At 44.4% G+C, this 14,249-nt stretch overlaps 1 protein-coding gene across 1 annotated transcript in view; it reads left to right on the top strand.

Moving 5' to 3' along the window:
• The window catches only part of GABBR2 (gamma-aminobutyric acid type B receptor subunit 2), a 2,527,100-nt gene that overhangs the window by 2,375,398 nt on the left and 137,453 nt on the right, over positions 1 to 14,249 (top strand). The window contains exon 15 of the mRNA XM_085606789.1: positions 7,339 to 7,563. Coding sequence (XP_085462915.1) covers positions 7,339 to 7,563 — 225 coding nt within the window. The remainder of the gene's footprint in view (positions 1 to 7,338; positions 7,564 to 14,249) is intronic.

Here is a 14,249-nt window from a genome sequence, read left to right as displayed (position 1 = left end):
TCCCCTGCACCACTTGTGGCCGCCTGACTGGTCAATAGGACCTCCAGGGCACTGGTGACCTGCACCATCCCCCTAGTGACGTCGCTGCTGCAGTGTGTAAGGCCCTCCTGCATGTTCACTGAGCGCCGGCACAGTAGTGATGTTGCAGTTGCCAGGCGGTTGAGTGCCCTGGTGTGCCTGTCTCCCCTCTGCCGTTCCCGGCGCCTTGCAGCTCTCTCTGCGTCCAACTTGCTGCACAACAGCTGCATGGACTGTGACACGTCCCGCAGGCCCGCTGCCATGTCAGTTATCCCCGCCGCCATTGCGCAGATGTTCCTGTCCATTTGTTTGAATGTGGTTCTCAGTCCCCGCACATGCCGCTGTACTGAAATGACTGCCTTTGTTTGCAGGCGCTGTTGTTTTAACATGTTGGCCTCAAGGCCCCCAAAGACCCCATGGCTGTGATCGATTGGAGGTGGACTTTGCTCACGCAACCTGCGGCGCCGTCCTGCACGCGTGTCTTCTCCCTGTGAGGTGGAGGGCACAGTGGTATGTCTCCCATCCTGGGGCATAGTATTTGGCTCCGGCCCACTGCTGTCATCAGATGATGTGTGTAACACGCGCAGCCTGGCAGCAGCACGCCTCCTCGACCTCACTATTGCAGGCGGTGATGTGGCCGGTGACTCCAGCATGAGTGGTGATGCTGGCTCAGGTACTGGGGATGCTGGCTCAGGTACTGGTGATGCTGGCTCAGGTACTGGTGATGCTGGCTCAGGTACTGGGGATGCTGGCTCAGGTACTGGGGATGGTGGCTGTGGCAACGCTCTCTGGCCAGAACTTGTGCTGCCCGTAGCTGAACTGGCTTGACGGTGTGCCCCCTCTCCTGTGCCATGTGCAGTCCTGCGCGATCTTACGTCTGTGGACAGAAAGGCAACATCAGCTCAGTGTACCTGAAGGCATGCATTGCAAGCTTGACAATAAATTGATGTTACACTCTCACATAGTCCTCTGTCTGCTTTAGGCTAATGTGTGTACCATGCATCATTGTTCTGTGCTATTCTGTTCATGGTGGGGGATCCCTGACTACAACTCCCATAATGCATTGCCTGTCTGCAGTAACACATGGACTGGAGTGGGATACTCATTTCACAATGGGGGATGTGGGATAGGGGTAGGGGGGGCTACATTGCTGTGCATTCCTCTTACCTTGTTGGGTGGCGGCTCTGGCAGAGCTGCCGGCATCCCCAAGGCCCACAACACTCTCGTGCTCGATTGTCGACTGCACCAGCTCCTCCAGTTCGGTGAGGGCAGGTGCCCTGTTACTTCCACCTCCTGTCCGGCTGGCCTCCTTCTGGATGTCCCCCATCTTCCTCTTAGTCACGATGCGCAGGTCGTACCAGCGTTTTTTTAACACGTCAATATCCCTGTGGGTCACTCCCACTGCATTTACCTGCGCCTGGATTGCCAGCCAAATAGTGCGCTTCTCACACTCTGCCACTTGCAGGGATTGCCTCCCAAACAGCTTCTGGTGCTGCTTCACCACCTCCTCCACTAGCACCTGGAGTTCCTTGGGGCTGAATTTCACCTTGCGCCTCCTTTCCCCTCCTGTCCTCTGGCTGGACATAGTGAAGTTTGATCTCAACAATCAGGCACTGGCTCCCTGCCTCTCCTCTGCACTCCCACCCTCTCCTGAGTCTGTTGATTGAGTGCACCTGCCTGGGTGTGGCCACTTCCTACTTGGGTGGGGTTTGGTTGCACAGGATTGGCTGTTTCAAACAGTCATGTGATTTCGTTTTTCCGATTCGGTATTTTCCGAATCGGTATTTACTGAATCGGTAAATACCACCTCGGTATTTACCGATTCGGTAAATTCCGATTCTTGAATACCGAATGTTACCGATTCGGTAAATATTACCGAATTATTACCTACATATAACTTACCGATTCTTAAATACCGATTCGGTACGGTTCGGTATTTAAGAATCTGTAAATTTTATTTACCTACATGAGGCCCCTTGTGTGGTTCTCCTTTCATTTGGTCATTCAAGAGGTTATAATCTGGTAAACCAAGCTGCTTTACATTCCTTCGAGACTAAGCCTGAAGGCTGCTCTCCATAGCTACCACTAGGATAGCTTTCAATAAATGTTGTCTTTAACTTAATCATCAATAAGAGTTGTTTGGACTGGTACAAGGTGCCCACTTTAATTAGTGGACAGCATATACCAGGCCAACTTCTCACAATAAGGGCGATGCTACCAGACATTGCATGGAGGTAAGAGCATCCCAGGATGTCATATTAGAGGACTGGGCCACGTTCTCAACGGCAATGCATACCAACGGGAGGGAAAATCTCTAGCACAAGAAATCCTTCGATTTTTCCCACACTCCAACAATGCGGGATACCAGGGAAGGCACAAACTAATAATTTTGGAGGCATAAAAGAGGTGATAACAAGAACTAAGATCAGACTAATAAGTTGGAACGTGGCAGGGCTCAAATCGACTTTAACCAATAAAGAAGCCACGGATTTCCTTAAAACAGGAGATATTTTATGCTTGCAGGATCCATGGACGGTAACACCAAATTCCATTAAAGGCTTTCAGGTGACCCACACATCGGCCAACAAGAAAAACATATTTGGAAGACCGATTGATGGGATTTGAATCTTTGTAAAACTAAACCTGCAAGTACGAATTGAGGAATGGCCCACGCATTCACCTGACGTTCAGATCACAACTATAAAAGGAATTGGATTAGAGGGCATCCCGACCACAATTGCAGTAATTAACCTTTAAGTTAATCCAAACAAAAAGGCAAGAACCGCAAACAACAGGATGATCACCGGATTGATTTGAAAATAACTATGAGAACCCAGGGCATGAATGTATTATTACCGGGGACTTTAACATGAGAGATCTGTGCCTCCTGGAACAAAGCCAAGGGGATAGTGGGTGAAATATCATGGAAGCCTGCATCAATGAATTTAACCTGGAGTCCGTGAACCAAGTAGGGCAGCCAAACAGGAAACTACAACCTACATTTAAAAACATCTCCACACTAGACTACATCTTCCTGAGCAAGAATCTAGTGAAGAGCTGTGAAGAATATAAGGTGCTACACACTACTGCAAGCGATCATCCTCCAATATCCATCCTCGTTAATATAAGCACCATGATGCATGAGAAACACCTAACTGCTGGTAAAATGCTTAATCTAACCAATGAACCAGCACAGATAAAACAAATTAAATGGGGAGCCATAAGCCGGGCCAAATACAACAAGTGGAAACATGTTTTATGGGCAACTGGCCCTCAGAAAAGTTGGCCAGAAATCATGGCCTCGCTATCCAATGCTTTGATTGCAGGAAGGCAACCCACATATAAAGGCAAACGCACTGTAAATGGGCCAATCAATCTCCTCGACAACAAATTATTCAGAGAGAGTAAAAAGAGGTGCCTTCTGGCAGAGTTACAGTACAGGAGAGAAAAGTGCCCACGGACGGAAACATTTTTGAAAACATGTAGAAAACTGCCCAAAAAAAACGTCTGGCAGTTGAAACAAACCAACACAGAAGAAAAATGGAAACACATCTATGCACTGCTAGCACCCAATAAGAACAGGGAGTTTTAGAGCTATGTTCAGGAAGCAACTCAAGACCTGGCTCTTCGAGCAGTAGCGGACCCCTCTCCCCCAGCGCCTTGAGACCCTCCGGGTGAGCAGCGCGCTATACAAATGCTATGATTGATTGATTGATTGATTGATGGTCTAAACCATGGAAGCCATATCCATAATGCTGTACCCGCCAAAAAATGAGCAGCCCACGCAACTAGGCTATGTGTCGACCAAGACAAACCCATGGCAAAAACCATGGAGGTAGAAGGCAATTACCCCCAAGAGAATGAGACAGGGGACCTTGCCCTAACAGAAAAAGAAATTCTAACTACCCTCAAGGGAATCAGGAAAGATGGGCCTCCCGGGCGTAATGGGCTACCAGGCAGCATCTTCAATGAAGATGGAGATTTTTTGGCCCCTTACATCTTGCAACCCATTTATAAAAAAAAGGGATGCTTCACATCCAGAGAACTACAGACTGATTACATTATTGGACATCGATGGAAAGGCATTTGCAAAGGTGCTCTTGAAAGAGTTAGAGGTATGGAAAACAAAACATCAAATCATACCGCAATACCAGACAGGATTTCGGCCGAACTCATCAACAATGGACAATGCCATTGCGCTATCATATCTGGCAACCAAGGCCACCGAGATCACCACCCCTCCACTATATGCATGTTTTGTCAACTACAGTGCCACCTTCGATGGAATCGACCGTAACATACTGTGGGCAAAACTCGCAAAGTAGGGTATTCCGAGGAAACTCCTGGTGGCCATAATGTCACTTCATACCGGAACTTGGGTTCACACCAAGCTCACACAGACATGTGCAACAGCCAATATCTACACAAACTAAGGGCTAAAACAGGGTTGTGTGATCGCACCCACACTGTTTAACTTATACACTGCGGATCTGGGCGAGGCACTTCTAAAACCCAACATCTTTCCGCCCAAACTTGGCCATCTCAGACTTCCGATCATGCAGTATGCAGATGACCTTTTTCTATTGGATCAAACTAGAATAGGCATGAAAAGGGCATTGGAGACATACCATTTTATTACATGGAAAACAAACTTCAAGCCAATGCAACAAAAACCAAGGTGCTGGTCTGTGGCCACAAACCAAAAAAATCACTATTGGGTTGGCATATCGGCCCGTTAAGGACTGCTACTGCTAACAAGTATACTTATCTGGGAGTACAATTCTCAGACACTGGCAGACCAACACTGCAGGCCAAAGCACTTGAGGCTAAAGCGGCTAAGGTTACACATGTCTTATGTAAATTAAATCATAAGCTTCAAAGCCACTCAACGGAGGGCATTCGACGAGTAATGCAAGCAAAGCTAATTCCAACACTGAGCTATGGCCATCTTGCTTTCCCTGGCCTGCTGACTGACAAATTGGAGCGCTTGCACATCATGGCTTTTAGAAATGTTTTTGAGCTTCCATACTCAACAAGGTGCACACTGATTCGCCTAGAGTTCAATATTCCAGCAATGGATGTAGAATGTAAAAAAGATATAGTTACATTTTATCATCACATGATTAAGGCAGGTCCTGGTACAATCAGGGAAGCATTACAAATAGTTTTCACCAATTACACTAGTCGCTGGGCAAGGTATCTCTTGATAGCCAACAAGACATTGGGTCTGCCAGCTGATCTCCTAATGGACATACCACTAACAATGGCCGGCCTAAAAAACCTGCTAAAAAGGCAGGGAAAGAACACCTCAAGGCAACAGGGTCTCAAACGGATTAGATCTATTTGTGGCGCAGAGGGCCTTGTCTACTCACACAAAGCTACCTCATGTCAACCATACCTGAAAGCAGGATTGGCAGGCAAGCCCTACAGAATGTTCTGAGGACTAGGCTTCTCACATTATCAATACAGGGCTCACTGGAAAAATACACCGTTAAGAAGCAGTGGATGTTGTATGTGCCAATACCATATAGAATTTGCTGAGCATGTTATCTGCTGCTGTCCAGTTCTGTTGAGCCTGAGGCGCCTATCTTTAAGAACTATGTTCATTCAAAATGGCGCAAGATTATTCAAGGAGGCTCCATTGTTCATCTGCACCACCACATTGCCGATGGAGCGCGCACAAATTGGGAAGTTCTATGCGGTAGCCGGAATGACTCTACGATCAACGCAAGAACTGATGATGACAGCAACCGTGGCAGCGATTTTGGCATCACAATTTTATATTTCGCCCACTTGCACTATTATTCATTATTTTCCATTGTATAGTTCACCTTGGGAGGAGCACTGTCCCTCAATTTATCCCACGCATGAAAAATCACATGCATGTCTCTACGACACTTTTTTGCATGCTCACACACTTATGCCTCTCAGTTCTATCCGAGACGTCGCTCCGACTTCCTTTGACGTTCTTTCGCTGTTCTTTTACGGCTCACATATGTTCCATCCCATACGGCTGCCTACGCCCAAAGTAATTACACTTACTCCTGCATGACATCTTATTGCACGTCCACGCTCCCATGCCTTTCAGTCTCGCTCGGTGATGTCCCTCCTCTTTTCTGCTGCATTTTTGTTTTTTAGACGTTCTTAAATTTTTTTAGACCTTTTAATCAATCAAATGTATTTATTTACGGTATAACATGTACTGTATTTGTAAATGATTTTAGGTTGTCATACAATAAAGAATTAATTACTTACTTAAAAACCGAGCAACAAAGATTACTTTCCCCGCTGCATTGCATTTCCCCTGGTGTAATTGTACATATACAGTTACACTTGCAGAGATTACTCTGCATCATTGGACACTGGAATTCAAGAAAGTTGCCCAGAAGGATCCCTGGAAACCTCCAACTGTCATGTTATTGTTTCCCGTTGGAATTATAAGAAGCCTGTGAATTACTGAAAGCCATACATCTGCATCCTTGTGAGGCAGTCATGCTGTAGGTGTAGATATACAATTTAGGGAATTAGGCCTATGACCGCACCTGACAAGTCTCTGCTTAGCTCGTGCAGCCATTCACAAACTGCCTTTTGTGAGCACACTGGTGGACCTCATTCATGACCAAGCCACAAGGTTTTTTTTTTCTCCGGTTCTCAGGAAGCCCTCACAAGACCATTCCACCGACCAACTCTGAATTCTGAAACGTATTGAGTGCAAACTAGTAGTTAAAGTGCCTTAAAGTTCCAGAACATAGCAGTATTTCCCATTAACCTTTTCCCGAACATGCTTTGTATGTATGTGATATTTCTATGGCACGAACCTAGTGAAAAGGTAGGGTAGCGCTGTACAACGCAAAGAGATACTCGCCCGTTAGCAACAATCACAGTAGAAATAGAAAAAATATGTTGTGTCCTCTTCGTGAAAGGTAACATCTTCCATAAAAGCTCTCTTGCGCATAATCACGATCAGCAGAAGTGCATTTATCAACTTTCCTGGAGAGTAAGGAGTTGGTTTACTCAAAAAACATTTGTACATGTCAAAACCGTTCTAAATGTATGAACAGTGTGCAATTAAAGAAACCTTTGTTGTAATCCTGCATACTTTTCTTTGGGAAATGTTTATTGCGGGAGTTCTGGCAGCATGCACCAAGATATATGTAAAATCACACTTGAAGGTCTTGGACTTTGCTAAGAGAGGTTAATCTAACCAACATTCTGCTGACATTATTGTAACCTTCTCACTTATGAGATATTTGTTTTACTTTCTGTTATACACTATTACAACTCGTTATACATGTTCCTCTCTTTTGTTTCTTGCTGCAGTTGTTTGGCTGTTTCTTGGCTTGGGAGACTAGAAATGTGAGCATCCCGGCTCTGAACGACAGCAAGTACATCGGCATGAGTGTGTACAACGTGGGCATCATGTGCATCATAGGAGCGGCTGTGTCGTTTCTCACTCGCGACCAGCCCAATGTTCAGTTCTGCATTGTGGCGCTGGTCATCATCTTCTGCAGCACCATCACGCTGTGTCTGGTGTTTGTGCCAAAGGTAAGTGGCCCGATGTGTCGCCAATTGTTACTAATGCACGGGGTCTTGTACCTTTCAGAACTTCTTCATTATCTGCATTTTCTTTACCTGTTTATAGACTTTTCCAATAGTGCAAATCAGTCTAGCTATGGTGTGAGCGCCCTAAATTCATGCAGAACAGCAAAAATTCTAAGGATGTCCGTAGCTTCATCTGGCCAGCAGTCGTAAGCCCTGGCTTACGACAGCTTTGAAACATAATAAACATATGATGCCGATTAATATAGTGTTTTGCACTGTGTAGGAAAGTACATCATGTTATTGTGGTTCTCCCATTTTCTCTTGTCTGGTTTGCTGGCTATAGGATGGTATGCACTATACCACTGCTGAACAGTAGTATAGCACCTGTGCTTCCCCTATAAACATGAATGGGATAGGGCATTGCTTGGATTGATCTAATTGACCTATTTAAATCCCTGTAAAAGCAGATGCAAAAATGTGGAAAAGCACCAATGGCATGGACCTTAAATTTCATGTACAGGCTACAGTGTGTGTTCTTACACCGCCCACATATATGATAAAAATATATGTCTGCCAGGCGCACCAGAGGACTCTGCTGGGATGCCGTTTAAAATATTGCAGTGACACATGTCTGGGAAAAATGCATTTGCCAATTAGGAAACACCTATTTTTCTATCTTGGAAACGTTGCTTCCAAAGTGTGCTTTGCAAGCCCACACGACAGGGTGCTTAATATATTAAAAGATTGGGAATGGTATGCAACCAAAGTGAACAATAGTCCAAAAGCTGGTTTCACTGTATGGGTAAAGCTTAATCTTCCAGCAGTGGGAATAGCTGAATTTCAAAAGCCTAATTCATTGTTGAAAGCAGATGTTTGATAACTTTGTGGAAAGGTAACTTTAAGAAAATCTATGTTGTGCTGCCTCAAAAAACACAGTTTAAAACCAGTTTGCCTGGAAGTACTGCTGTGGTGGCCAAAGTGCATTCATGGCTTTCTGATAATTATTCTTTTTCTGGAAGGCAATGACTTAGTCTCTGAACCTTAGATGATAAGGGTGTTGTCAATAAGTGGGTAGCTAGCAGGAATTAGCTATGTTTCTTTTTTTGTCTTGGTAATGCCAAGCTGGGCTGGCAAGAACGGCTACAATTCATTGCCAGGGCCATCCAAGACTCTCTGGCTCCAACCCCAGCAGTGTATAGGGCTCATGGGGAGGTTTGCAGGAAACCAAGAAAGAACGTGCTGCTGAAGGAGGCGTGGAATTGGTGAGAAAATATTTAGGACTGTGTGGAGGGGATTCACCAATCACGGACTAGTGCACAGGATAAAAGAGGCACCTAACCATCAACTTATTAGTACACTTATGGACCTGAGAAGAAAACATCTTTACCATGGAAGACTCTGTCTGACTGCAGGAAGCAGAGGACTTGAGAACTTCTGACTCCTTTGGCACGGAGGGACTGGAACTCTTTGGGTTCAAGTGTTTGACCTCCTTTTTGCTAGCTCTAGGTATATAAAAACAGAAGCACTTCTGATCGAGGAGGGCCCACCTGACTAGTGAAGGTTGAACCCAACAGGAGCCCTGATAGAAAGAGATCTAATGACTAGACGTCTGTCCTGAGGACTGAAGGAATGACCAGGAGGGACTTTCCAGCAGTTGGACGAAAGTGGGACTTAGGGCCTGATTAGGTGTTTGGTGGTCTTGGAGTGGGCCACCATGTCAGGGCCGTATTCCAAGACCGCCAAACTATACGGCTGCCCGCCTGCCACATTACGAGTTATCTCCTGGTCTCCTTTGGTATTCCCACGGCTGTGCACATTAAAAAGGCACCGCAATGGGAACACCACATCCCGTTCCTGCACGGCATGGACTGTAAAGTCCTTCAAGTGCAGGAAAGGGGGTGACTGCACACGGGGCGCACAACATGTGCCCACCTGCAGGCATCCCATGGCTCTAATGCACCTTTGTTTCCTCACCGCCCCAGTATTCATGGCGGCCTCACTGGCATGAAAACTGTGACGGTGAGGAAACTCCTAATATGCTTGGCTGAGCCGCAGCAGCACTGCCAGCATATTAGGGACTCTGACTGCCGCACCACTGCTGCGGGATCATTGATATGGCAGGTGGAGCACCAGTCTACACATGCCGCCAAACTTGTAAACAAGCCATTAGTCCTTTTTTCCACCTCAGGAGGACCGGGGCTGGGTGCTGATACTTCTCCCAGAAAGGCACACCCTACATGGCCAAGGAAACCATGCTTGTCCCACTCGGAGTCTGCTGCTTTTGCCATAGTGACCAGGGGCTAAGGTTCACTGAGAATGTTGTTGAGACCCAAATAGGGTGTGTGTATTATTTTGGTATGGATACCTTGTTCCCGAATTTATACCCCACTTTTCCATAGTTATGTTGTACTGTGCTATTTTATATTATCAGCATTTGTATAGCGACTTATACAATTATTATTTTAATTTCAATCCATCCGTTGTATATCATTGTTTAGCTGTGTTAGAATGTTTATGGTTTAAAAAGATGTGTTAATTTTCTAATATAGTTATTGTTTGCTTTGGGTAAGTTGAAGCAAAATTAGTTTTAATTTGGCAAGCATCTTTGTGTGTGCATTGATGGGTGTGCCACAGGACGGTGACATTTTTCCTTGAGCTGAGTGGCTCCTTGTCTCTTGACAGGCTGATACAGAGTATTGTTTGGATTGGATTGTTTCCTAGATAGATAGCTACAATGTGATGTGAGTATGAGGGTGATGTATGCTTAAAACTAACTTTGTCTGATTGATCTTGAGAAAAATGTTGGTATGGTGTAAGGAAAATGATGTTCAACTGTCAATGTTTTCCCAACTATATTGTCTTGGTGGCGTGTTGTGTACATGAGGACATCAGGGTTATGTCTTGTGTTTTCTGTTGGAAACAAGTGAGATATAAGCTCGACTGAAAATGTGTTTTATTTTGAGGATTGTTAGTGTGAGAAAATGGAAGGATCAAGCCTTATCGCAGAAATAGAGAGGTTTTTGACTCCTACTTCTAAACCACCAATCTGTACAAGAAAGAGAGTATTTTAGTCACTCATTGCTTGGCAACTGTGTACTTTCCTAAGATGTGTCACTATCACTTAAGGTTCGATCCCTCAGTCTTCCTGTCCCTCACATTGTTTTGTTTTTCTCATACTCCCTCAGCTCTGTTCTTCCTCCTTAGAAAAGCAGGATGTTTGTGTGCTCTGTTGCCACTTCCTCCTTCCTTTACTTTTGGCTCCTGCATTGTGACTTTCAACTGGTTGTTAGGAATGTCTCTTGGTCTTCTTCAACAATCATCACAGCACCAATGGATGACGTATTTGCAAGAGAGTCTGCAATATGTTCGCTGCTGCTGTGTCAATGTCTTTTCATATTTAATGCGAGACATTGACATTACTTTGACATCTGGATTTTTAATGTTCGCGTTCTTCTTGGTATGTACTTACCTTGCAGAGACCAATCACCATGAGGAATGTTTCTCACTCTCCAGTATGTGCTGATATTATGAAGTCCTCCAAAGGAAAGTCTCTGAATAAGCCTATATGCACTTACCTTAGGAACACCAATCCCAGAGGAAGAAACCTTTAGCCATCCTTGGTGTTAAGTTTTATTATGGGAACAACAACAGTAAAAGAGAGGGTTGGGATTCACATTGGATTTGAAGTTATTGGAACCTTGACAATTTGACAGGCCTAAAAAAGTATTCCAGACATAAATCCTGTACAGGCTATGGCTCAAGACATAACCAAGATTCAGGATGAATTGTGAACAAGAGAGAGCTTTAGTGATCAATAATATTAGTCAATTAGTAGGGACACCACCTTCTATTAGCACACGTGCTCCAAGGGTTATCTTGCACTCTGAAGTCAGCTCTAGTCCTCATTATTCAACAGAAACTATGGATATATCGTCTTGAGGGAGTATTTGGGTGTTCAACAGGGTAACAGGGTGCTCGCCTAAACTAATAAATATGGAGGTGATCTACATACCTTACAGACTTTTCTCGAAAAATGTATGCTCAATTTTATGACACAACCATATTATTTCCAATTGGTCAAGCCTAAAGTTGCATTTGTTTCTGTCCTATTTAACTAACGATGCAATTGTATGGGGGATGCCCCTGATTTTGAATAAGAGTCCATGGCTGAAGAATTGTAAATACATTTATTCAACAATTTTGAGTTATACTTGGTGAAGACAAGAATATTCAATCTGCTAACAATTGGCTATATCAAGGATCCACAAACCCGTGAGCTTATATAGCTCATTTCTAGCTACTGAAGCAACATGGACTGAGAGCAGCTACTGTTTTATTTTACCAAGGATTGCGACAAAAATGCTTTATCACTACATCAACATCTTTGTCGGCCTTACTTCTCCAATCGATGAGCAACAGAAAAAATCATCAGGAGAATGTTAAGAACAGGGTATAAACCACCTGGTCTGTTAAAATGGAGATGTCGCCAGTAGAAGAAAGCAAAGATTACCTTTGAAGATTTACAACATGCAGAAACATTTAACTAAGTCTGAGAAGAGACCTGTGAAGTAATGTTTTTAGGATTTGTGATATTTGAAATTGGCATCAGCATGGATCCTAGTAAAATCACAACAATCAAAGAGTGGCCTCCGCCCAAGAATGTAAATGATTTTCCAACTTCTACCATCATTTAATACCAGACGTTTCCGATATCATGATACACATTATGACACACACTCAGAAATGAATTTCCTTATTTCTATGGATTTCATTTGGATGCTCTTGTTGTCTATTTAATGTCACTCAGAACCTGTAAAAAATAGGGTTATTGGTTGAAAGGGGTGGAAGCCCTGCTCAGGCAACAAACACAAGCCTTGTCAGGGTGAACCATAAAAAAAAGTCACTAAATTAACCTGTGCTTTACCTTCTGATACCTTTGCACACAGCAGGTAGGTTCAACTTAGAGCCAAGGTGTGAAGTATTAATGCAGCACACAAACAGTAATAATGTAGACAAGTAGATTGCACTTTAATAAATGAAATGATAACAGAGAAACAAAAGTCCAATCAGTAGAACTGGAGATATTCAGTTTTAAAGTTTTCAGTGAAAATCATGCCCAAAAGCACAAAGCGAAACTCACAGTCAGCCGTTCGCATGTGACACTGGGAAAGTCACAAGGTCAGGCTGACCATGAGGGAGTGTGGGTCAGATACAGGGGCCAGGTTAGTCATGCTGAAAAGTTACCTTCTCAATCCAGCGTGAAGAGTTCTGTTTACATTAAAGGGGGCCAAGAGGAGTAGCTGAGCGTCATGGACGGTTATCACTGTAGGGCAAACAGCAGATCGGATTTGCGGATGGTCACCGATGTAGCTCAAAGAACCAGTCGGATGTCACGGATGGTCATTGCTGTAGCTTCACAGTGGTGGTCGTCACGGGCTATTGTTACTGTAGCATAAAGTGCAGGTCTTCCGCTGCCAGTCATTGTTGGTGGTTGCTGGCAGTGCAAAGAGCAGGTCTCCCTGGAGCTTCTTGTCGGGGTTGTTGCACGCAACAGTCTTGGCACATACAGGCACGGTCGTGAGGAGCACTCATTTCAGGATTTTCACCTTATCTTTAGGTGAAGTACACACTTATGCCAGCTAAGAGTCTTGGACCTAAGAGCCACCTCTTGGGGACAGGGCCGGCTTTAGCGCTGGTGACGCCCAGTGCGACAGTGTTAGTTGGCGCCCCCCCCAATGACCACCTCGACCACCAATTCTCTCACTAGCACCCTTTAACAGTAACCAAGTCTCCATAACAACTCTCTCTCAGATGCATTGAATTAGTTGTATAGAGCCACTCATACCAGTAAAGGACAGCACTTTGCATCACACATACATTACACAGAGACAATCAAACATACATGTGTAAATCAGCTTATAGGAAATGTCACATAAGCCAAAGGACTAAAAGTGTAGGAGTCACATGTCATCCATACTGGTAGGCCATATAGTTTAGGAGTGCTTGGTGTGGAGAAGCACAAACTCAGAGTCGAAAAAAAAAGAAACAGCATCGTTGGGAGTTTACTTTAATAATAAGACTCGATTTCTACCCAAATTAACCCTTTTTGCAACATTCATCTATGCTCTAATGTATACTTTGCAGTGTGTATGCAGGTCTATGAGGAAAGGTAATACCCCACTGTTCTATATTAGGACTATACGTTATAAATTGCAAGTAACAAAAGGTTGTCTCTTTTAAAAGCAGTAACCTGCTGATCTATTTACATTATATGCACTCTGTAATCTACATGGTACGTTGTTGGCAGCAGGCATATTAACCCTCTGCACTACCTTCACATAAGTCAAAACATGACCTATCCAAAACTCCGATCTCTCTTCAGGAAGAACATTAATCACAGGAGTTAACTTGACATTTTTGTGAGGCCTGGTAATTGCGGGAGGAAAGGAATGTGGCAGCAGGTGCTTTAAAAACAGGTGCCAGAGTTGCATGTGCACACTCAACTGGAAACAGCGTTGAAATAATTACAAAGTGAACACAGCAGGGAGTGCAGTCACCATGTCCGCCGTTGTCTGCAACCGCGCTCAGCTTGAATATATTGGACTAACCAGCACACCTGCGCATCCCGTAAAGAAATGCCAAAACTAATCGACAGAAGATAAGAGATGGCACAGGATCTCTTCAGTAAA

Source organism: Triturus cristatus, chromosome 5_2 (genome assembly GCF_964204655.1).
Source record: "Triturus cristatus chromosome 5_2, aTriCri1.1, whole genome shotgun sequence".
Classification (NCBI taxonomy): domain Eukaryota; kingdom Metazoa; phylum Chordata; class Amphibia; order Caudata; family Salamandridae; genus Triturus; species Triturus cristatus.
The sequence above is the reverse complement of the archived record's forward strand: the minus strand, read 5'-3'. Positions and strand labels throughout refer to the sequence as shown.